General features: G+C 41.5%; 1 protein-coding gene across 1 annotated transcript in view; it reads left to right on the top strand.

Moving 5' to 3' along the window:
• The window catches only part of LARGE1 (LARGE xylosyl- and glucuronyltransferase 1), a 580,120-nt gene that overhangs the window by 515,773 nt on the left and 38,933 nt on the right, over positions 1 to 25,414 (top strand). Inside the window, exons 9-10 of the mRNA XM_089680649.1 lie at positions 16,577 to 16,689; positions 21,917 to 22,042. Of these exons, the coding sequence (XP_089536775.1) occupies positions 16,577 to 16,689; positions 21,917 to 22,042 (239 nt within the window). The remainder of the gene's footprint in view (positions 1 to 16,576; positions 16,690 to 21,916; positions 22,043 to 25,414) is intronic.

Below are 25,414 nucleotides of genomic sequence, written 5' to 3'. Positions count from 1 at the left end.
AGTACTGCAATAAAATATCTGGTTGAAGTTGAATTTTTATCTTTTTAAAGCACTATTAATTTCTATGTTGTTGTTGGCAGGAATTCTATTTAAAGTATATGTGAAGCTAAACCGTGTTTATTTATTTATTTTTTTATAAGGTAGAGAAGGTTTAAAACCCTTGTCAGTTTTTCCCTTTCTGTAGCCCATTAGAGAGATGTTCCTTCACTTCCTTTCTTGTAGACACAATAGAAAGTGAGAAGAAATCTCTTTAAAGGGACACTTTCATGAGAGATTAACAATGGCTGCCATTACTGAACTTTTCTTTGAGAATGCCAGTTCCTTGGCTGTTAATATGTTGCTTTGACTTCAGTCTGCCCTGAGTTGATGATCCTAAATGTGTATACAGTTCTGAAACGTTTCTTACACTGATTTATTGCATGCTTGTTCCTGAGACTTTAATTAAAACATGCTGAAGTCAGATACAGCCAGGCATCATTTTCATATGGAGCCCTAGAAGGTGTCTCAGAAGATCAGAAGATTTTGACAACTCAGAAGATCAGATTTCCCACCACTTTCAGTCCTAGTAACAATGATCACCAGGACAAATAGAGGGTGAGCCTCTCTAATAGGGACACAGACAGCAATAAAACCTGACAGGGGTTCTAACCTTCCTTCACTCTGAAACTATCCACTTTTAAGCATGGGTTCATAGCATATTTGTTGATATGATTTCTAGATGTAACATATACAGGTGTCCCCATTGAAGAATCTCAATTATTATATTCTGGTGGCAACACTATCAGAAACTAAAATAGTTTTGGATTTAATTCTTGTTCACACCAGTGCGAATGCTGATGCGACTTGAGTCACACAAAGTTGCATGACAAGGGAAAACACACTATATTCAATGCTACCTGTTCTCATCAATGCGAATTTGGAAAAGGTTCCTGTGCTAGTGATTTGCACTACATAATTGCATTAAAAATCACATCAAAATCACATTTCAGCAGTGTGACCTGGGCCTTAGATACGCTTTGTTAAATGCATGCCTCACATCCAATATACCCTCTGGTGAGGGAGTCTTTTATTGTGTTCAGTTTTAGCTTTCCTACCAAACAAAGCCTTCCTTACCACTTCTTCTTGTAGGGTGACAACAGATATAACTAAATGCGTGTAGCTGTGCTACTTTGGCAAAATTGGGTTAGGTATGTTTTTGGTGTGTAGAAATTAAGCCCTGGTTCACATATATGCGGCCTTGCGGGCCGCGTTTTCCGTGGGCACGAGAGCCCATTCATTTGAATGGACTACTGTGCCCCGTGACAGGCAGAGAAGAAGTCCCTGTACTTTTTTGGAAAACGCACCTCGGTTCTCAGTACAGTTGCGTTTTACAGTGCGGGCTGCGTGCCATTAGAAGTAATGGCACGCGCCGCAGGTCCGCAGTCCTCTGTGCGGGTGGTGCGGCTGCATGGATTTTCATGCGGATCCGCAGCAGCACCACCCGCACAGATGTGAACCTAGCCTTAAAGGCCCATGCACAGAGAATAGGCTGCTCTAATGCAATGTGAGTCAGCTGCCCATAAAAGCTTATTACCTGTGACTGTACAGTGAAATGAGAAGTAGCGCAGTGATGAGCTCCTCACGCAGCTCTTTCCTCCTATCAGCATATTTTTGATAGGAGAATTGTCACTTCATTTATGTTGCTGTTCAGCAGCATGGAACATTGCACTGCTTTTTGGTGCCATGCAGTACCATTTGGTATAGTATGTTAGAATGCAGATATGCTGCATTTTTCCACATCACACATCACACCAGCTTTGCAGTGTGAACAGAACACAATTATGCTCTAATGGTGATTGCATTTATCCAGCATGGAAAATCGCAGGTTACTGCACATAGTGTGAACAAGCCTGCAATGATGTATTAATGATTTCAGAGCTGCATTTATTTGTGTCTTTTATAGCTTTCATACTTTTGAGTATAAATCTGCTTTAAAGTAAAACCCTTACTGTGCAAAACAATCCATTCAGTTTAAAATATAAATGAAAGTAAAAACATTTGTGTATAGATATAAGAAAACATTATAGATACCTTTCCCCTTTTTTAAAAGTGTTCACATACCCTCTGTTCTCAGCTGCATAAGAGCTGGGGGAGGAGAAACAGCATGACACTGAAAAGTGAAAAGCTGTGCGGGGGGGGGGGGGGTCAGGACAAGTCTGATAATTGACCACGCTGCACTGTCATGTCTAGTGTGGTCAGTTTTTAATGGGAAAGCAAAGGGGCTGGCAGGAACACCAGGGATTTCACACAAAGGAAGCAATACAAAGAGAACAGGATACTTTTTCATATAAGTACATGGTACAGCAGGCACATATCAGGAATATGAAATGTTGGGTTTACATAATCTTTAAATTGACTAATTGGGCACAACCTAGCTGCTAATTGGATTGAATTTACACATTGGCATTCATTTTCTTCCCCTGGCTGCCCTGCACAGAAAATACCTACAACCAGGGGTGGACTGACAACTCATGGGGCCCCCCGGGAAACAGGGGACCATGGGGCCCCTGTGTCCTTGCCCAAACTCAAAAAAGCCTATGAAAAAGGTACCAGGGGAATCTCATGGGGCCCCCTACTGACCCCGGGCCCTCAGGCAGAGCCCGAGTTTCCAAATGGTCAGTCCGCCCCTGCCCACAACTGTCCGTATTCTCATTTTCTGTGCTTTTCAGGATCTCATCCTGAAAAAATGCAGAGGACTGTTCCCGCTTTCAGCTTATCCCTTCCACTGAAGTCTCTCCCACTCAGCAATCACAACATTTTATAACTGGCTGCAATTCTAATTCACTCTAAACTGCCTTCTGAGTTTGAAGGCAATAAACTATATATGAACTCAGATTTTAAGCAAATTGAATAGGCTGTATGCTTTTAGCGCAGTTATAACATGCCTGGATAACATTAGAGGTTCACTAATTGATTTTACTGGTTGCTTGGGGAAAGTCTCTTAAATATCGATTCAGATAAAGAAGAAACGGTGTCCTTAAAGTGTATCTTCACCTTTAAAGCTGAACTCCACATAAAACATAATTTTTATGAAGTTTCTTAGTTCACCAACTAAAGTTGAACTCCAGGTATGATCTTAATTCAATAGTTACATTGGTCCAACTCTGATGGATGGATGGATGGATGCATGGATAGATGTAAGTATGCATATTTCAGCCTGGTGGACTGATGAGGACAATCACTGTAGTAGTCAGCACAACGACAGTGACCACCATCTTCCTGGTAATGTTCCAAGGGGCTGCTCTACTGCATACTGACCAGGTGAACAAGATGGGAACGCGGGGCAGTGATATTACAGTCCCCATTTCTTTCAATCAGAAAACAGCTTGTATCCATTGAAAATATACAAGGCTTCTTGTGAATGACAATAGTGCCAAGCGATCAATCCCCTGTGGTCAGAATGCAGGGGGGAAGCCACTCGGCACATGAGCCAGAAGATTGATAATCAGCTTCCACAGCTGTTTATCAAGTATGAAATATGCATACTTATATTGGTCCAAGCTGGACCAATGTACAGTGGGGATCGAAAGTTTGGGCACCCCAGCTAAAAATTTGTATTAATGTGCATAAAGAAGCCAAGGAAAGATGGAAAAATCTCCAAAAGGCATCAAATTACAGATTAGACATTCTTATAATATGTCAACAAAAGTTAGATTTTATTTCCATCATTTACACTTTCAAAATAACAGAAAACAAAAAAATGGCGTCTGCAAAAGTTTGGGCACCCTGCAGAATTTATAGCATGCACTGCCCCCTTTGCCAAGCTGAGACCTGCCAGTGTCATGGATTGTTCTCAATCATCGTCTGGGAAGACCAGGTGATGTCAAGCTCAAAGGTTTTAAATGCCCAGACTCATCTGACCTTGCCCCAACAATCAGCACCATGGGTTCTTCTAAGCAGTTGTCTAGAAAACTGAAACTGAAAATAGTTGACGCTCACAAAGCTGGAGAAGGCTATAAGAAGATAGCAAAGCGTTTTCAGGTGTCAATATCCTCTGTTCGGAATGTAATTAAGAAATGGCAGTCATCAGGAACAGTGGAAGTTAAAGCAAGATCTGGAAGACCAAGAAAAATATCAGACAGAACAGCTTGCAGGATTGTGAGAAAAACAATTCAAAACCCACGTTTGACTGCACGATCCCTCCAGAAAGATCAGGCAGACACTGGAGTTGTGGTACACTATTCCATTATAAAGAGATACTTGTACAAATATGGTCTTCATGGAAGAGTCATCAGAAGAAAACCTCTTCTACGTCCTCACCACAAAAATCATCGTTTGAACTTTGCAAATGAACACAAGTTCTGTGGACCGATGAGGTTAAAATTGAACTTTTGGCCGGAATGAGCAAAGGTACGTTTGGAGAAGAAGGGGCACAGAATTTAATGAAAATAACCTCTGTCCAACTGTTAAGCATGGGGTTGGATCAATCATGCTTTGGGGTTGTGTTGCAGCCAGTGGCACAGGGAACATCTCACGAGTAGAAGGAAATATGGATTCAAAAAAATTTCAGCAAATTTTGGATGGTAACTTGATGCCATCTGTGAAAAAGCTGAAGTTAAAGAGGGGATGGCTTCTACAAATGGATAATGATCCTAAACACACCTCGAAATCCACGGGGGATTACATCAAGAGGCGTAAACTGAAGGTTTTGCCATGGCCTTCACAATCTCCTGACCTCAACATAATTGAAAATCTATGGATAGACCTTAAAAGAGCAGTGCGTGACAGACAGCCCAGAAATCTCAAAGAACTGGAAGACTTTTGTAAGGAAGAATGGGCAAAGATACCTCAAACAAGAATTGAAAGACTCTTGGCTGGCTACAAAAAGTGTTTACAAGCTGTGATACTTGCCAAAGGGGGCAGCACAAGATATTAACTCTGCAGGGTGCCCAAACCTTTGCAGACGCCATTTTTTTGTTTTCTGTTATTTTGAAAGTGTAAATGATGGAAATAAAATCTAACTTTTGTTGACATATTATAAGAATGTCTAATCTGTAATTTGATGCCTTTTGGAGATTTTTCCATCTTTCCTTGGCTTCTTTATGCACATTAATACAAATTTTTAGCTGGGGTGCCCAAACTTTCGATCCCCACCGTAACTATGAAATGAAAGTGTTATTAAACCCAAAGCCAAAAATGTAATATATTGCAGCTTACAAATCATTAGATGTGGTGGCTGCATTTGTTTTCTTTTTTTAGGCTTTTTTTCTCTGTTTTCACCTGGTGATCTGACCAGTAACACACCTCCTGCGTTAGAGTGCCCCCACTCTGGATAAAAGACCACAGGAGGCATAGCAGATAGCAGCATTGTCAGTCTGGGAGGTGGGCAGTACTAGATGTACCAGCAGATTTAGATACACTAACAAAATGAAGCCAAGCTCCAGCTCACACTTTTTATCCGTTACAGCAAACTGTTTTTTTCCTTTTGGAATGAAGGTTTTACATAAACAAACAAAAGTTGATCATTGTAAATACAAAACAGTGCAGCACATAAAGAAAAAAAAACTGACAAAGTGAAACAAATCAGTAAATAAAACAAAATAAATGTGTCACAGGTGTAACAAACATAATTGTAGACAGTAAAGTTCTTCCAGTAAAAATATATAGAACTGTGATGTCAATCACGAGCAATAGTGCTCAGTCCCACAAAGTGCTCTGTATCCAGTGCAAGGTCCTCCACCGCTATGCACTCACCAGAAAGCTACATGGTCAGTAGCATGTATATCATGAGGTCTATGTCATCCACATTCCAGCAGCTTAACCAGTCAGATTAGGTCCTGAGGGAAAAAAGCTCACCACACAGAGCCCAGGGAATGATCAAGATGGCCGTTGCTTGGGGTCACGGACACGGTGTGACGTCAGCACGTAAGCTCCAGCCAATGCGTTTCGTGCACACGCACTTCGTCAGGGGTACGCCCATTTTTTTAAAAGTTGATCAGTGTTAAATGATTTGTCTCATCCCTGTAAACTACATCTGGAAGAGAGCTTTTTCTTTTGAAATACAGACTTACTGGCTGGATCACCAGATAAAAATAGAAGAAAGTCTAAAAAAAGAAAAGTAATGCAGCCATCACATCTAAGACTTGGTAAACTGCAATATAATAAATGTTTGCTGTTGGGTTTAATACTGTTTTAAGATCGTACCTGGAGTTTAGCTTAAGGTGCTGAAGTGAGAAACTTCATAAAGTGTATTATCTTGATTTTTTGGTATAACAATTTATAATATTTTTTGCTACCATGGCTAAGCATATCAGGTTAGTTATAAAAGTATATAAAGGTGGAGTTACCCTTTAAGTGCACTCCAGCAGTAGATACACTATAGCACATCCCTTTGACCTATTATCATTCCTAACAGATCATTCTCTTCTGGGTTTTAATGATGGAAGGCAGAGGGACAGCTTGTTCTTAAAATGCAGATCCCTCGCCTCCTGCGGCTTTATTAATAAGTGAATTCTCTGTTAAGAATTCACTTTGACTAAGCAACAAGTGCATATTCCTTCTGTCTTTTTTCTGATGTCTTGGCTCAGTGACATGTAAATTGCAGCAGGCGCAGTGTCTTGTTCTGATTAAACGTGGTCAGACAGTAATGACAAAGGCTATATTGATTAAAGAGATTTTCCAGGTGGAACTCAAGATGTATCCACAGATCCCTCTCTGAAAATAGAAAGCAGAAGTGATACTCCTAATGCCGAATTCCAGGCACAAACATTTTCAATTAAATATATTCTTCAATAGTTGAAAATGATATAAATCCTCATTGTTTGTATCAAATGCCTTTGCCAACCCAGATGTTACCTTGTAAAAGAAGCAATGACATAATCACTGTGCCTGCAGAGGGACCCAGCAGGCTCCACTCATTACAGAAAACTACAGGAAGGGGTGGAGACTAGACCAGTCACCCTGCACAAAGAGAGAGAGCAGCAGTGACCGGTCTTTATTACAGGAAGTTCCTGCACAGAGGAAAAGTGTCATACTGAATTACTGAATAGATCTAGAAGAAATACACAAAGCACACCAAGGAGTAAGAATACACATGTTTCTTATATTTAGTCAATATCTTCTTCTATGCAGTATTGCTTGAAAGATTAAATACTTGAAGCAAATGTAACCACTAAAATCGCATGGAAACTGTAACATAATAATGTCATTTTAAAAGTTGTTTTTAATGTTTTTAAAGCAGAACTCCAGGCAAAAAACGTCTTGACATGTCCTTGTTGCTGATCCCTTACCATCACGGAATATGTCATCTATCTTCTGGTTCACTCATTAGTTCCTCTGATAGAGCTTATTCATTTTTAAATCAAACCGTTAATTCTCTTTGATTTCCTTTTTGTAAGAACGGTGGCTGCTATGCTTCCTTATCCCCCAGCCACCAGTCTTGGCACATCCCTTCTGTAGTTCTTTCTCCAGGAAGCAGTGATGTAATTCAGCCCCACTTGCAGTGGTGGGCGAACTGAGGCTCTCAGACACATTCAACATGTACAGACCTAGAGTACCCACCCACATTCACTACACTTCCCTGTGGTTGATGGGAACTGTAGTCTCCTTTTACTGCCGAGAGAGAGGAGAGGATATGACGTAATCCCTGCTGTTACACCTCCCCCTTTGCAAAGCAGATGCTTTATCTTTTGAATTACAGAGATGAGGTTAAGAAAATTCAATTAGACTTTTCTCCTAAATGGTAAGGATTTTCAAAATCGTATTAACTGTTTAGTGTTTTGTGTAGGTGGGTGAACTAGCCCTCTGATCCCTCATGTATTAATTTGTATTGTAATTGTACTGTCTGCCCCTATGTTGTAAAGCACTGAGTAAACTGCTGGCGCTATATAAATCCTGTATAATATTAATAATAATGGGTCATTTTTTAGCCTACCCCAGAGATCTTCTTTAAACTTGAAGCTTTTATTAAAACAATACTGGTTCTGCCAAGAAGCTTCTTGTTCAGGTTTTGGGGTGGCAACTGTCTCCCAGTTGTTCTCCAGTGTTGTCACCCTGTCACTTGCACTCCCAGTAGAGATTACAAGTGGTCATGCCAGCATACATGGGGCAGACATGGTCCATTGTTATCTCTGTCAGATAGCTGGCCCAGAGTATTGATGTTCAGCCGACGTTGACGCAAGTGCATGTAGACTAAAAGAGGCTATAGATCAGCAGTACTAAAATGAAAAAATGGTGAATATGGTATGGGAACAAAAAACAATTGTTTATGACAAATGGTGCTCTAGCAAACTAAATGACATCAAGTTAGGGTTTAGGTCTATTTTCTTGTTCAAATTCAGGGGTCATCATAGAGCCCCCAGTGGGGGCTAAAACCAGAGAGTGGAAAATCTGGTGCAACTATGCATGGAAACCAATCAGCTTCCAGGTTTTATTTCCAAAGCTAAATTGAACAAGCTGAAGTTAGAAGCTGACTGGCTACTATGCACAGCTACACCAGATTCTGATTGCACCAGTTTTAGTAAATCTCCCCGATTATGTTCACATAGCCATTTCATAGTACTTGTTTTCACCAGCAGGTGGCATTGCAGGTGTCTCTCAACCTTAGCAAAACACAAAAGCTTAGCAAAACACGAAAACAGAAGGACTTCTCTGTGTTACCGTAATTCATAAAAAGGTACAAACAGCTGGCGAGGTCATCACGATCGACAACTGAATGATACTTGAATCACTTTTTTCCTTCTCAATATGTCTGTGAAGTTTTGATTCACGCAGGTCATGGTATAGCTAGTAGTAATGTGTCAAATGGGTGTCCTTGACTGTGGTGACCAAGGTATCCAAAAGACTGCCTGCCATTATTTATAGATTTGCTCCGGCACTACCAAGTCTATGGAGATGTCATTCTTTCACTGCCCCGCACTAGTGAACAAGATTGAGCTATGTTCAGGGCCAAGCAGGGGATGTTCCACTGAGGTAGGTCCCACGTGACTGCTGCTGGTAATGTGTTGCTAGTGGTAGAGTTGTCCATGTCACATAAGCCTATGGTTGAAGATATTTCACCACTTATCCAATTGGCTTCTTCAGTTCCCAATTATCAGCTGCTGTTTGGCTGACCACTTTCCACCTGGTTCCTTTGATTTTTCAGTCGAAGGATGTCAGGCAGTAAAGGGTCCAACAGGACCACCGACAAATTGAATTTGCATAGTTTACGGCCAGCTTTAGTGGTATTGCATATTTTATATGGGATCCTTCATCATATATACACCCAAGCTTGTTCTGCGTTTGTATATATTTCTGATTAATGACCACCATGGTTAACAAATAATACAATCTTAGTCTATAGATGAAAGGATTCTTCTCTCAATATCTCCCCCTCATTTCAGAGATTAAAGGTTTGCTTTACAGAAACTTCATTTCTTTCTGCATACAGTAGAAAGTGCATCCTCAGCATATGTGCTGAAATGATATTACATTTGAAATTATTCTTTTCAAGTTTGTTTAAAGAAGCAAATGATTTGAAATAAGCAGTTTTCATCAAAGTGTATGTACGCTTGAAGTCAAATGTACTCTATGAACCTCTGACCCGGCTTTAGGCAGCCTTTATCTGGCACGGCCTGATTGTTCTACAGCAGGTTAATTTGGATCTCCCTTGAAAATGGGGGAGTCTGTTCTATTAAAAGGTCTCTGCTCCCCCAAAGTCAACTCGCCTGCAAAGGCGATTGAAAAATAAAGCTGTTGCTAAAAAAAAAAACACAGTGGCTTCCAACACTTCCTGTCAGGCATAAGTGGTGTTAATGTGCCTCCTGGGATAGCTGGAGACTTGAAACCACACTAGAATACACTCCAGCCCATTGTAGGTGCAAATTATTGTGGGATTTTGGGCTTCCAGCTACCCCAAGGAAAGTGATCAGTGTCGATGATGTCACCCACATGTCTTGAAAGCCAGGTCCATGAAATTGTTTTATTTATTAATTTTTAACTTTTATTTGTAGGTGATTTGACATTGGAGGTGAGGGCTTTCAATAGAATGGGCCTTCAGTTTTCGCGAAAGATCCACTTTAGCTTTAGTTCACACTGATGCGATTTCTGATGCGTTCCGGAACACATGCAGCTGCATAACAAATGATGTAACATAAGTTTCTATGGAGGTCATTCACATATATGCAGTTCAGTTCTTATGCGATTTTTAAAAAGGGTCCTGTGCAACTTTAGTGAAGTGTGGTGTAGCTACATTTGTAGCTACATAGACTTGAATGGAAATCTCTTATCTGTCCTAAGTTAACACAATTCCAGTACACTTTCTGCAAGTCTTTGCTTTGTTCCTTATTTCCTATCCATGGTCCATGTCAGGAGAGAGACTGACTGAGAACACTGCCAAATCAAAATCGCACAACTACCCCCTGAAATCACACTGAAACTGGCAGGAATATTATGTTCCATCTGTGTGAACCTAAGCTTTGACTGTGTTAGTTGACCTTTTAGTAACTTTACAGATCTGCCAGAGTAAGCTCTTGAGATGTCACAATATACAGCAAGGCCCCTTTCACACAGGTGAACCGATAGGGTCCACCTGTCAGTTTTTTAGGTGGACCCCATCTGACCCTCTATTGCTCGCCATCTATTGTCCGTTGACAACCTCTGACATCTGATCTGATCTTTTCTGCTAAAAACAGACAGATGGGGATCCTGGAGGATCGGATGGAAGGCAGTCCGTTTCCATCCAACCACCCCATAGAGAACAGGGCTGTGTCTGTGTCCATTCTGCATCAGTGGAGTGGACACAGACCTGTCATCCGCCTTCTCAGTGGCTATCAGTGGACAAATTTCCTGCTGAACAGGCAGATCGGCTGCCACAGTCTGGCCGTTGTGAAAGGGGCCCAACCAGGGGCGGACTGCCCGAGGGCCTGGGGTCAGTAGAGGGCCCCATGAGATGCCCCTGGTACCCTTCATAGGCTTTTTGGGTGTGGTTTGAGTGTCGGTGAGGACACAGGGGCCCCATGATCCCCTATTGCCCCATGAGTTGCCAGTCCGCCCCTGGGCCCAACAGTATCATTTTTTGGAATAGGTCTGCCCCATGTGAAGGGGCCCAACAGTATCATTTTCTGGAATAGGTCTACATTTTATCATTAAAAAATATGTCCTTGAGCCCCAGTCATGACATTTTTTTATAAGATAGAAGGTCACTGCAGGTTGAGGTGGCTTTTGAGACGTTCAAGAACAGGAAGATGCCTCATCACTTGATAGGATTTATGACCATTCTAGCCAGTGTGTGCTATGGATAACATGAATACCCTTTTGATGATGCCATAGAGGAGCTGGGCTCTTTTTACTCCACGAACATGCAGCTGCCCTGAAAATGGGATGGGAAGGCAGAAATGGGATGAACTTTCACTGAGTGTGAGAGAAAACGATTCATTTCATCATTTCCCAACTCATTACAGTCCATAAAATTTGTAGCACTTTTCTTTTTTTTCCTCCTTTAGGGCAGCACTGCACTGAACCTAAGTCAAAGGGGCAACTGCTACCGTTTTTAGTGTATTTCAATCAGTTGGAGAACGATTAGATGAGTTTTTACCTTTCATGTTGGATGAAAGATCTTCCTACGTCTGGGCTAGCTTTCCAACACAGGACTCTTAATGAATAATGAATTCAAAAATGAATTTCAATATCTCTGCGACTGTATGAGCAAACTTTTTTTTTTGTTTGTTTGTCAATGTATACTCCACATCACCCCATTGGTGATTAGGTTAAAGATTAGAATCTCAGACTAATGTCTAGAGATATCGAGCGGAATTCTGTCTGCAGCTTTACAGCGCCTCGCGCATAATAATGACACTTGTAACGGGCTGAATGGTTGTACGGGAATTTATCGGAATGAGCAGCAGTCAGACTTAAGAAAAGTGTCAGGAGGGATCAATACAGAGACGTAATGTAGAATGAATATACACCACGGCCGGGTATTATAAGGAGTAACTGTAATGCTGATTAGGGGTCATTATTTTCTACCAGTAAAGTCAAACTCCGAGTTCATTTGCAAAATTTTCTTTAACACCGAGGATTCTGGGTAATTTATCAGGGCATAACTACAGAGGAGCAACTGCTCCTGGGCCTATGATGTCAGGGGACCCTTAAATGGCGGATCCTCTATACATATGTATTTTCAATGTATACAATGAAACCATCATTTTTTGTCATGCGTGTCTATTTTTTACAACTGTTGTAAGACCTTTGAGTTAAGGTTAGGGTTTACATCTGTTTAAAAGAGAAGTGTGGCTAAGGTGTTTTTTTGGCCACACCTCTCTTGTGGGTCACAGGAGTGCACTTACTTTTGTCCTACCGGTACCATGACCTACAGTCAGCTGATAGCAGGTTATTGCCTGCTATCAGCTGACAGGGCAGAGTTGCTCCAGGCTCTAGAACGATCCAACAATATTGTCAGCTGTAACCACCTCCTCTCCAGCCCGGCATTCCAGTGAGCACTGGAGAAGCAGAACGTAGAACAGTGTCTGCTGCTCTGCTTGGAGCAGGCCAAGAACTGAGTGATCAGCAGTCATGTGATTGCTCAGTTCTCATTCACAGAGTTGACCCCAAACTTCTCCTTTAAAGTGGTTGTAAACCTCAGAAATTAAATATATCCAAAGCATACCCCTCTATAGTATGTACTTCTATCAATTAATGTGATATTAAAGGCAATTGTTTTTAAATAACAAAAATGTCACACTTACCTGCTCTGTGTAATGGTTTTGCACAGAACAGCCCTGATCCTTCTCTTCTGCTTCTGGCCCCTCCCTCCTGCCTAGTGCCCCCAGAGAAAGCAGCTTGGGGAGACCCAAGCTGGCTTGCTCCTGAGCCGCTGCTTTGTATGTCCATTTGCACATAGAGCGTGACTTGGCCCTGCCCCCAACTTTCTCTTTATTGGCTCACTGACTGTGATTGACAGTAGTGGGAGACAATAGCTCCCACTGTTGTCTCAGCCAATAAGGAGGGAGAGTCCAGGAGAGGCGCTGATCTCGTGCACATCCCTGGATCAAGAGGGGGCTCAGGTAAGTATTAGGGGGACTTCTGCACCCAGAAGGTTTTTTACGTTCATGCATTCTATAACTGAAAGTTAAAAACTAACCTTTACGATCAGCTTAAATCACTTCTGACAAGTTTTCCTGACATCAAGAGAAAAAAGGTGACAGGGGAAGGAGCTCCAGCTGATTGACAGACTCAGTTCTGTTCCTGTGAACTGTGATCTTCCTACAGATTCGTTCTCAGAACTCTCTTTACTGAGCTCTACAGAGTGTAATTTCAGCTCTCTCCCCTTTTTCTGAATGCTTAGACAAGCTTTATAAATTCTGTACTGTGAATAGATTTAGAGAGGAGAAGACTGCAGATAAACAGGTACAACTTATGTAGAAGGGTTTGTTTCATCTCTGTGTATCATGTGAGGTCAGTCACTTCAATGGGTATATGCAAGGGTTTACAATTACTTTACAGCACATCTAAACCCAGCATATAAGGCTCCATGTACACGGGACACTTCCTAAAGATGGAAAATGACTGCTAGAAAACGTAGGTTAAAACACGTCTGTTTAGCCGTGTTTGCATACCGCATTTATGCGCGTTTGCATTTAGAAGCATTTTTTAAAGATAACTTCAGGAGACCTTCCAAAATGCCAAGAAAGCATTGAAAAACAGTAAAAAATTAATTATTTTAGACATTTTGAGATAAATAGAGAGAGCAGAAGCAGAGAGACCAGTATGTGTTGAGATTAGCTGTCCCTTTTTTTTGTGGTGTTTGGATGTGTTCCAACTCATTTCTGTGCAGAAATTATTGCAGCAGTGTCTAACATATTTTCTTTTATGCAAAACCTCACAGTATGGTGTGCTAGGTCCATTTGAATACCGGGAAAATGCTTTGCATGCATTTTTCATGCTCTGGACAGCATTTGGAAATGGAAGAGTTAAAAAACATTTGACCCTAGTGCTGCTAGGCAGAAGTGCTAACCACTAACCAGTTTACTGTCCTTCAGGCTTTAGGAGGGCGAGATTGTGGCCAGAGGGAGTTGAAAATGTTCTGGCATCAGTGGGAGTAAACAATGCTCCATCTTTGGAGGAAACCAGAGTACCTGGAGGAAACCCACACAGGCACAGGGAGAACATACAAACTCCATGCAGTAGTGCTGTAGTTGGGGTTCAAACAGATGACACTAGTGCTGCCAGGTAGAGAGAGTGGAACAGTGACAGCTGCAGCTGGCTTTTTCGTGCAAACGCTTCCCATGTGATCCCGTTATGGTGATTCTATTATTATTATTATTATGCAGGATTTATATAGCGCCAACAGTATTATGAAGAACCACACTGACTGGGTCCCAGTTGCTAGTTCAAGACCAGTAGCTGTCAGTAACAGAGTAGTCTCTGACCTAGGAGCACACACTTGTGCATTTTTCTAGTTTTTAAAATGGAACCTAGATCAACGCTCACTTAGCATAGGGCATACAGTGCCTGTGAATTTTAAAGTACTGATTGTGGTCAGGAAGAGGTAAAACCATTAATGCTTTTATACACCAATTATCCTTTTATGCAGTCAAAAACTAGGAAAGTGTATATTTTTATATAGCATGGTTTAAAAATGAATTATTATTGATTTTATGTAGAGATATTTTGGCTTTTTTTTAGCACAGTTTTCTTTAAAAGGGAAGCTGACCTTTAAAAGCTTATGTTGAGCAATGTATTTACTTGAGTTTTTGAATATCTGTGTACGAAGCTGTAAATATAAATTTTTTACTTTGAAATTGTCTACAGCAAAGCTGTTTTTGGTATTTCTCTGCCATGGTGACCTATCAGCATGGAGCTAGCCTCCGCTGTAGGCACAGTTAAGCATGGCATGTATAGAGGACTGTGCACATCATAAAACCCAAATGTTTGAATGCAGGTAATCCGTCAGTGTTCAGGCAAAAAAGAACATTTCTTTTCTCCTTTGTATTTTCTCTGCAGATGTTTATGGTGTGTTTGTGTTTGCGGCAATGCTGGAACATTCTGTGCTCTCTCCATTAAGTGCAGCTATAATGTGTTTCCACAGTTTGAGTTAACGTTCACTTAGGAGCAATTTTTCATGTGACTTTTCCATTTTAACACACTTTTTGTTCCAGATTATACTATATAGAGATTTGTGGGTGCTTGCTTTAATAGTAGCCTATATATCAAGCAGTGTGGTCAGCATCTCTGCTGAACTCCTACTAAAATTAGCCATATCAAATGTGTGGTCATTTCAAGCAGTCAGACTAGTTGGCCAGTATTGAGAGAGTCAAGCAGTTAAAAAAAAGAAAAAAAACGTTTAAAATTATTATTATTATACAGGATTTATATAGCGCCAACAGTTTGCGCAGCGCTTTACAATATAAGGGAGACCGTACAATTACAATACATTTGAGTACAGAAGGAACAGGAGGGCCCTGCTCGTGGAGTTTACAATCTAAAGGAAGGGGGAGATGATACAAAAGGTGATAGCTGCGGGGGATGATCTGGCGGAGGTCATTCAAGTACAGTTCTTAGGTGGAGGTGGGGTAGGCTTCCCTGAAGAAGTGAGTTTTCAGAGATCGCCTAAAGGCAGACAGGGTGGGGGCTGACCAGACATGCTGTGGTAGGGAGTTCCAGAGGATGGGAGAGGCTCTGGAGAAGTCCTGGATGAGAGCGTGGGAGGAGGTGATGAGGGAGCTAGAGAGGAGGATATCATGGGAGAAGCGGAGTGAGCGATTTGGGCAGTATCTGTGGATGAGGTCGGTGATGTAGATAGGGGTAGTGTTATGGATGGCTTTGTAAGCTGTGGTTAGTATTTTGGTTAGTAAATGTCCATACAGTAGTACATAAAAGACAGCTACAAATTCCCTTTAGGGCTCATTTACTTATTTGCGGTTTCTTATTGTGTGTGATGTCATGTGTTAATGTACATTGCGTTAAGGTGACAACGCACCATTAATGTGCTACAAATCACATACGGCCCTTTGTGAAGACCCCGCAATGCACTGCCATGTATTGTGGTGAGTTGCTGTGCCTTACAACGCAGGGTGTCTCAGGGAGCTATTTGAAATAAATGGCATCACAATGCAGCAGCACATTACTTGTATTACTGAGACATGGGAATGGGCCCTTAATGTGCCAACATATTCCATGGTGCTGTGCACTAGACAGGTAGGTAGTCATCACAAATTGAAACATACTGTATTATCAAAGTATATCTAAAGCCAAAAGGTGTTCCTTTTTTAGTTTTTTGCTCTCTGCATCCTTTTGTGGACTGATTTCTTTACTTCCTGTCCCAGAGACAAAACAGGATGGGAGAGGAAATCCCCTCCTGAACTTTGTTTTCATTGAATCTTTTTCAGACAAGTGCAAAATTTCCTATCACTTTCTGACAATTGTCACCAAGACAAATAGAGAGGGTGAATCTCCCCATTGGAGACAGATATACTATCATACACTATCCAAAGCTATAAAAAAAAAAAGTTTTGTCTTTTAGATACGTATTAAAGGATCCTGCTTTATAATAGATCACAGTCTAATACTGAATAAGTGAGAGAGGCTGTAAGTGTTCATGTTTCTCTTCTTTGTGTTGTAGGGGTGATTCTTCTTCTTCTGGACAAGCTGCGCAAGATGAAATGGGAGCAGATGTGGCGTCTGACTGCTGAACGGGAACTAATGAGCATGCTGTCTACCTCCTTGGCTGATCAGGTAAGAGCGCCAGTGCTGGATGTGGGATAACTTACACCAGACTGTGACTGTGAGCACAATATGATTCTAACACACTTTGACAGACAAAGACTGAGACAGATGGACACGTGTTTAGTTATATCTGCAAATAAAGCAGAAAAAAAGAACAAATTCCTCCATCCACTCAAGTGAGGTGGATGGAGGAATTCCCTCCCGCTGAGACATTGTAGTTTGACAGTGGGACTCTCTGCTGCCAGAATACAATTATCAGGAGCTGCATGCCAAATGGCTGCAGCAGCTGATCAAGAAAAAGTTTCCAACATTCCTGTTTGACAGAAGTCAATCTAAGGATCAACTTCTGTCGAGAGATGGCGGCAATACATGGATCAAAGTCCAGCCAGTCCCTGCTGAACCAGTTAAATTTCAGTCCATCTATGGCCAGCTTTAGGACTGCAAGAGGCCTATATCAGGTCTGATTCTTACACTTTTTGACTTAACAAAAAATACATTTATTAATGTATTAATGATTACAGAGTTGCATTTATTTATGCCTGTTACACAGTATTTACCTAGAGCTGACCTTGAAAATGTACCAATAGTCACTTTTTTTTTCGGAAGGATTAGAAACACTGTCATGTTTATATTGCTCTCTGTGTCCCTGGTGAGAAGATTCTACATATGAAAATGATGGGAAATTTAAAATTTTACAGAACAGGAATAGAGGGGACATTTTTAAATGGAGACACTCCAGAATTTCTTCTCACTTCCTGTGAGACACAGACAGCAAAAAAAGAACTAGTGGGTTTTAACTTTTAACTATGAAATTCAAAACTAAAAACAAGTTGGCTTGAAATACTCTTTAAGGCAAGTGGCAAACGAGCTGTGCTCATGCACCATTATATAAAGTGCATTTTCACATCACAGCAATATATATATATATATATATATATATATATATATATATATATATATATATATGGAAACACCCTCTTTTTGTGGGATATACAAGGCACAGACAAAACCAATGACTTCATAGAGAAGATAAAAACTTAACAGACCATGTTTTATTTATACAGAATGTTAAAAAAAACATATAAACACAAATAATGTGGCGGTCATACATTATGTAGCTGTCACAATAAATACATAGATGTGAGAAACAGAGAGTGATTCATGCATGCAGTTGACGAGTGTCAAGATGTGGCTAATATTTCCAAAGTCCTCCCAGTCCAAAGTCCTAATTCTTCATCTGCCTGGGAGGACTTTGGAAATATTGACCACATCCACTTTTTCTATGGTTTTAGCCAATTGGCGGTTTTGTATTGTTCTCTGCCCCTATGTGAGGCCATGTAAGTGAAATCCATACATTTTGAAATTGTAACTCCTGTTTGGAGATATATGAAGATGCGATAACAACTATATGTTTATTACAGGTATCATGCGTGTTTTAAGCACTTCTGAAGAAGAGATTATTGTTTGTCTAGAAACACGTCAAGTGCATGCATGAATCGCTCTCTGTTTCTCTCATCTATGTATTACCGGCACATTATTTGTTTTTATATGTACTTTTTAACATTTTGTATAAATAAAACATAATCTGTTAAGTTTTTATCTTCTCTATGAAGTCATTGGTTTTGTCTGTGCCTTGAAAATCCCACCATTATAAATGTTCCTACCTGCACCTTATATAGTTTAATGGTGTCATTTGTTGCTCTGTACACAGCCTATGGTAGAGTAAATCTTCACATTCCTGTGTCAGAAGGTTCTCTTTAAGTTCAAACATGAAGCATGCTGCACAGGTTAGTGCACGACCTCAGTCTGTAGTGTAAGAACTGACAGGTCCTGTGAAGAAACTACATATCCCACAATATCTGGGTGTTTGAGTCTAGTGTTCAGCAGGTGAAAGCTAGACAGTAATTAGATCTGATACTGACACAGGCAGGCAGAGCAATTAACAGAGCTCACAGCATTTGTGATGCAACACAGGAAAAAATGAGGAGGCATGCACTGGATGAATTGTGACCTAGAGAAAAAGGTTGCCTGTCCTTTTGGTGAATAGAGACTAGCAGGAGGATTTACTATGTGAGCATAAGGGAGTTGGTCAGCCATGATACTACAAACAGCAACCACAACATGTGAGCCCATCATTACAAGGTAAGGCAAACAAACAACACAGGCAAAATAACTACACTAATACCTTGTTAAAACAACCAAAACATCAGAAGGTGTACAATGCTGAACTCCATTGAGCTCCAAAAAACACAATGAATGCAGCTCTTTATTCATTACTACACGTGTAATGCCAATAGGAGGAGAGGGTAGAGTGACAGAGAGATGAGCTCATCACTGTGCTTCTTCACTGTCCAGTCTCAGGGTGTGGGTAGGTCCAGAGGAAGGGCTGGGCTCAGAGGAAGAAGGTTGAATTATTCTGAACATCAGACTGAGGCCACCTAGCGGCAGAAAAAAAGTACAGCAGGGGAAATCTCTGGATTGCAGGTAAATATTGTAACAAAAGCTGATATGGTGTTTTATTTTTTTTTTTGCTGGGCTGTTCATTTTTATCTTATTTTGGCTGGAGTTCTGATTTAAAATAACCAACAATTTAATATTTAATGTGAATAAAGTCAAAGTACAATGCTGCAAACTCAATGAGCAGTGAATAGGAAGGACCTGTACCCTCAGCCATGAGCCATGAGGGTTGATTGTGGCCTCTGTGGGTTTGAAAGTTCTTACTAACCGTCAGAAGCCATTACCCTCTTTGCACCAACAGTACACATATATGTGGCCTCTCAGCAGATGGGCCTCAATGCCGAGAGGCAGTATATATGCATACCAGAATGTAAACTGAGCTGTGCCGAGTGTGTGCACAGTTACCGCTGGCTAACGAAAAATTCCCTATCTCTGCCTGCAATCGCGAACCTTCCGATCATGTGACTGCTGTGACAGCCAATCATGGCAGTCACATGATCAGAAACCCCACCTCCCATAATCAGAAACCTCTTAAAGGGCCGGGAGGCACCGGCGTTAAGAGGTTAAAGTTATCCTGATATCCATGAACAGGGAAGGCAGACATTTCTAGAGCTTAATTTTTAAAACTTCATTTTGAGTTCCAGCGTGAGTACTCCAGACGCTCCTGTAGGAGCACAGATGTGTAAGTGGCAGTTTGGAAGAGGCGTACTAATTATTTTGTCTAGGATTATGCGCAGAAAGGCGTAAAATATGCAACATTGGATGAACGCTCTGCCATGCTTGGTTTTCCTAACAAACTATGGCAACATATGGCACTCTGAGCTGCATTCACTTAGAACGTAATGGGGATCCTCTGGTCACATAGGAATGACTTGCTCCAAAAACTATAATAAAATGTAACCAAAAGGCGTATAACATTTTTGGGAGAAAGGCTGCTAGAAAGAAAGCCTTAAAAAGAAAATGAATGCAGCCACTACATCTATGAATTGGTAAGCTGCAATGTAATAAATGTTTGCCTTTGGATTTAATACTGCTTTAAAGTACTACTAAACCCACAACAGTAAAATCAGTCTGTATATGCAGTAAAGCATGCATGTTATACTCACTGTGGAACCTAAGGGGTTAATCCTCTGCACTGTGTAAAAAGGCTATCTGACCCTGTCTTCTCTGATCCTTTTCTTCTTCTACTTTCCCCAAACCATCTACTGATAGTACAGAGCTCTTGTAGTCACTCTGCACATGCTCAGTTTAGTGTGTATGGCTAGAGAGGTTTTTTTTCTTTGGGTGGGTGCAGGTGATCAGCACAGGGCCAATCAACACGGGCCAGACTGAGGGTCAGGAGCTATGCAGCCTCATGGGACAGTCAGGGGAGAATGAAAACTCCTCTTATAAGCTTTAACTAGTGCTCTGCTAAACACTAATAGAACTCAAAAGACTGCTATATACTGCTGAGGAGAAAAGGTATTTAACAGTTTATATATATTTTTTGTGTGTGCTGTGGGAGACCAGATATAGAGAACACAGTGTCCTGGGTTTAGTAACACTTTAATCATCACAACACCCTGCTTCTCCTCTAAAGTGCCCCCAGCCCTGATGCTAGCAGTGAGATGGCTCTTGGGAGGAATTATGCAAACATTAAAATACCTTGATGGGTGGTGTGGGCATTCCTAAGTACAGTGTATTTGCATGCAGACCAACCTAGGTAACATCTGCACAAGATGCTGAGCTTCCATGAGTGGAAGAACTGAAATCCAATGAATGAAAGGGGCAAACCAGGCACAGTAACCCCCGGTTCACATATATGCGGCATGCAGGCCGCGATTTGCACAGGCACGAGAGCCCATTCATTTGAATGGACTCCCGTGCCCATGACACGCAGGGAATAAGTCCCTGCACTTCTTTGGAAAACGCAGTCCACACTGGAACCTCGGTTCCCAGTACGGTTGCGTTTTCCAGTGCGGGCGGCATGCCATTAGCATTAATGACACCCACCCGCGGGTCCACATTTCTCTGTGCGGGTGGTGCGGCTGAACGGATTTTCGTGCGGATCTGCAGCGGCACCACCCGCACATATGTGAACCTACGGCCAGGCTGGGGAGGCGATAGATGATGCTGGACATCCTCCAGCCAGGAAATGAGGCAGGCTCTATCTGACTTGCTGAAGCTTTTAATGCATCTTGTGAGAAGTTCACAGTGTGCGGTGAAATCAGAGTGACAGTTTCAGTACAGAAGAGGCCTGTATAGCTGTGCAAAACTGAAGAGAATTTGTGTTTTATTAGAAAAATATGACATTTGTGTCTAAAACATAGGGGTTTATTTACTAAAGCTGGAGAGTGCAAAAATCAGGCTCACGTCTGCATAGAAACCAATCAGCTTCTAACCTCAGCTTGTTCAATTAAGCTTTGGCAATGAAACTTGGATCTGATTGGTTTCTATGCAGAAGTGATCCTGATGTTTGCACTCTCCAGCTTTAGTAAATAACCCCCATAGTGTACAAAGCAAACTGAATGTCCTCCAGTTGGGGTCACATCTACTTTAGCACAGGCATGCGGTCTGAGTTTTGCGCATTTATTCAGCTCTTCAGTCTGCACAGGGTTAAGATCCTTCAGCTTATTTGAAAAAAAGTGAACAGTTTACCCTGGTCCAGCACACCATAAATGAACAGCTAAGAGCTTTCTGAATTTCTTTCATCCTGACAACATCAGACAGACATTTGTAGCTTGGAATTTGCACTGCTTGCGCTGTGAGCGTGGAGGGCTGAGCTGTCTTCTCTCCCCAGGACATCTTCAACGCTGTCATAAAGCAGAACCCTTTCCTGGTGCATCAGCTCCCTTGTTTCTGGAACGTGCAGCTGTCAGATCACACCCGCTCCGAGCAATGTTACCGAGACGTCTCCGATCTGAAGGTGAGGTGTGAATGCAATGAGGAGGAGGATGCTGCTGCTGTGTTATGAGCACTCCAGTCACTGGCTGAGGTGTTGCTGTGAGTGCAAAGTGCTTTTCCGTGTTATACTGCATTAACAAAAAGCCGTGACCCCGCTGTAACAAAAACTATTGTGTTTTAGAACTATTTTCTTCCACATGGTCCAGACACTTCTCTGAGGCATAAAGAATGGAGTCTGTTTAACAGGGTCCATTCACACTAAAGTGTTCTGTTTTATTTACTTTTATTTATTTCAGGTACTTATATAGCGCAGTCAATTTACGCAGCACTTTACATATATATTGTACATTCACATCAGTCCCTAACCCTCAAGGGGTGTACAATCTAAGGTCCCTAATTTACATTCATGTATACACATACTAGGGACAATTTAGACAGGAGCCAATTAACCATGTCTTTGGAGTGTGGGAGGAAACCAGATCACCCAGAGGAAACCCACGCAGGTGGAAACAGAAACAACATCTTCTGCGCTCTATGACCCAGAGCAAGGGTGGATGGATGGAAACAGAACTTGACCACCAATGCATAGAAGGTTGTGCGGTTCAATACAAGGCAGGGGAAGCCCGGCCAGTACTGCAAAGTGAAACAAAAAGAAAGCGCATCAACCTTGCGCATTACTTCAGTAAACTGCGATTTTATTAAATTGAGAATAATACTCACAAACAACAAAGTAAATCAAGCATATAGGTCCTCAAAGGAACTTTAGGAGTGTAGAACCAGTGCGAATCACATCGCAGGGGTAGACTCTCAAAGTAAGTCTGACATGTTTCGAAGGGGGTCCCTTCTTCATCAGAGCTACTGTTTGTGAGTATTATTCTCAATTTAATAAAATCACAGTTTACTGAGGTAATGTGCAAGGTTGGCGTGCTTTCTTTTGGTTTCTCTTTGCAGAAACCCACACAGGCACAGGGAGAACATGCGAACTCCAAGCAGGTAGTGCCGTGATTGGGATTCGAACCAATTTCGCTAGTACTGCCAGGCGGAAATTTTGATACATTAATACACATGCATTAAAAGTGCATTATGGCGTGTGTTAATGTGGATTGCATTAAGGCAGCTTGTTCATTATGAGTGGGCTGCCAAAACAACACAACAGGTGGATAAAACATGGCCCTTTTTTCGAAACACAATATATGGTGGTGCGGTTCATTGTGTGTTTTGCTTTACTGTAAAATGTGTTGGGGTGATATTCACAATGAATGGCACCACAACACATCACACACACATTGAGCATTGACATGTGTTGTGGCAATGTGCATTTATGCACAAGTTTCAATGGGTCCTTAGTGGTTTCACCCAAATCTCCTGACTTTTACCCAAGAGTCACACATTTTTCACATACTATTCACTGAGAAAAATGAATAAATGTTTGATAAAAGTTGGGTGATTCTTGGGGGAAAATATTGATAAATAGACCCAGTAGTAGTAATATACACTCTCCAGCCACTTTATTAGGTCCACCTGTTCAATTGCTTGGTAACACAAATTGCTAATCAGCCAATCACATGGCAGCAACTCATTGTATTTAGGCATTTGGACGTGGTGAAGACGACTTGCTGAAATTCAAACTGAGCATCAGAATGGGGAAGAAAGGGGATGTAGGTGACTATGACCGTGGCATGGATGTTGGTGCCAGGCGGACTGGTCTGAGTATTTCAAAAACTGCTGATTTACTGGGATTTTCCTGCACAACCATCTCTAGGGTTTACAGAGAATGGTCCAGAAAAGAGAAAATATCCAGTGAGCGGCAGTTGTGTGAACGAAAATGCCTTGTTGATGTCAGAGGTCAGAGGAGATAGGCAGACTGGTTTGAGATGATAGAAAGGCAACAGTAACTCATGTCAATATGGACCAAAATCTTTGAGGAATGTTTCCAACACCTTGTTAAATCTATACTATGAAGAATTAAGGCAGTTCTGAAGGCAAAAATGGATCCAACCCAGTACTAGCAAGGTGGACCTCATAAAGTGGCCGGTAAGTGTATCAACAAAGGGTATCCACATGGTCCAGGGGCGGACTGACCATTTGGAAACTCGGGCACTGCCAGAGGGCCCAGGGTCCGTAGGGGGCCCCATGTGATGCCTCCGGTACCTTTTTCATAGGCTTTTTTGAGTTTGGGCAAGGACACAGGGGCCCCATGATCTCCTATTGCCTGGGGGCCCCATGAGTTGTCAGTCCGCCCCTGACATGGTCTGTTTAGTTTAACCACTTAAGCTCCAAAAGCTTTTACTCCTTTCATGACCAGGGCATTTTTGCTATTCAGCACTGCACTACTTTAACTAGCAATTGCATGGTCATACGACACAATATCCAAATTAAATTTAAATCAGTTTTTTCACACAAATAAAGCTTTATTTTGATGGTATTTGACCACCACTGTTTTTTTTATTATGTAAACAACACAAAGACCAAACTTTTTGAAGAAAAAAAACAATATTGTTTACTTTCTACTATAAAACATATAAATAAATAAACAAATAAAATAAAATGTCCTCAAAAATTTAGGACAAAATGTCAAAATGTATTCTGCTACATGTCTTTTGGTAAACTATTGATTGGTTTGTGTGAAAGTTTTAGCATTTACAGATGATGGTATATATCACTGGAGTTTTTTTTGTTTTTCGTTTTTTTTATTCTAGTAATGGCAGCATCTTATAGTGGGACGGTGTGGGCAATCTGACACTGACACTGGGTGGAAACTGACCAACTGACACTGATATCACCAGTGACACTAATACAGTGATCAGTGATAATACTATACACTGTCAATATACTAATGACACTGGTTGGGAAGGAGTTAAGATCTAGGAGCAATCAAAAGGTTAACTGTTTGTCTAGCAATGTGTAAGGTGTTTATTGTGTGCTGCTTTCACTAAGAGATGTGACTGTCTTTTCTCCCTGCTTTTGCAGGTGGGGTTTGCGGTAAAACCGTGGCCCAACTGCCTGCTTTTACTGCCCACTGGCTGCCAGTGTGAATGAGCCCTAAAAGATCAGTCTCAGCTGCTATTCTGCCTGTACCTTAAAAACCCTGGCCCCTGTTGACATAATTGCACTTCACCATGTGACCATAGCCAGCCAATATAGTTTTGGACATTTTTTTTTTTAATGGAAAAGGCTGCCCCCAGAGACCTGGCACAGCTGCAGCCTGGAACAGTGACCTGAAGGCATGTTTTCGGTCTGTCCCTCAAGCCAGCCAGGTAGTTGGGAATCTTTGAAAGCCAGATCCCCGGTCTGTTTTTTCTGGACCCCAGATACCAGCAGCCGCTGTCCTGCCCTGATAGAGTCTCTGAGATAAGTCCATCTACAGCTCCGAACAGGTTGTAGAGGTGAGATC

The sequence above is a fragment of the Staurois parvus genome, unplaced genomic scaffold (assembly GCF_062004578.1).
Source record: "Staurois parvus isolate SC_StPar_1 unplaced genomic scaffold, SC_StPar_1.0 ptg000249l, whole genome shotgun sequence".
NCBI classification, from domain to species: domain Eukaryota; kingdom Metazoa; phylum Chordata; class Amphibia; order Anura; family Ranidae; genus Staurois; species Staurois parvus.
The sequence above is the reverse complement of the archived record's forward strand: the minus strand, read 5'-3'. Positions and strand labels throughout refer to the sequence as shown.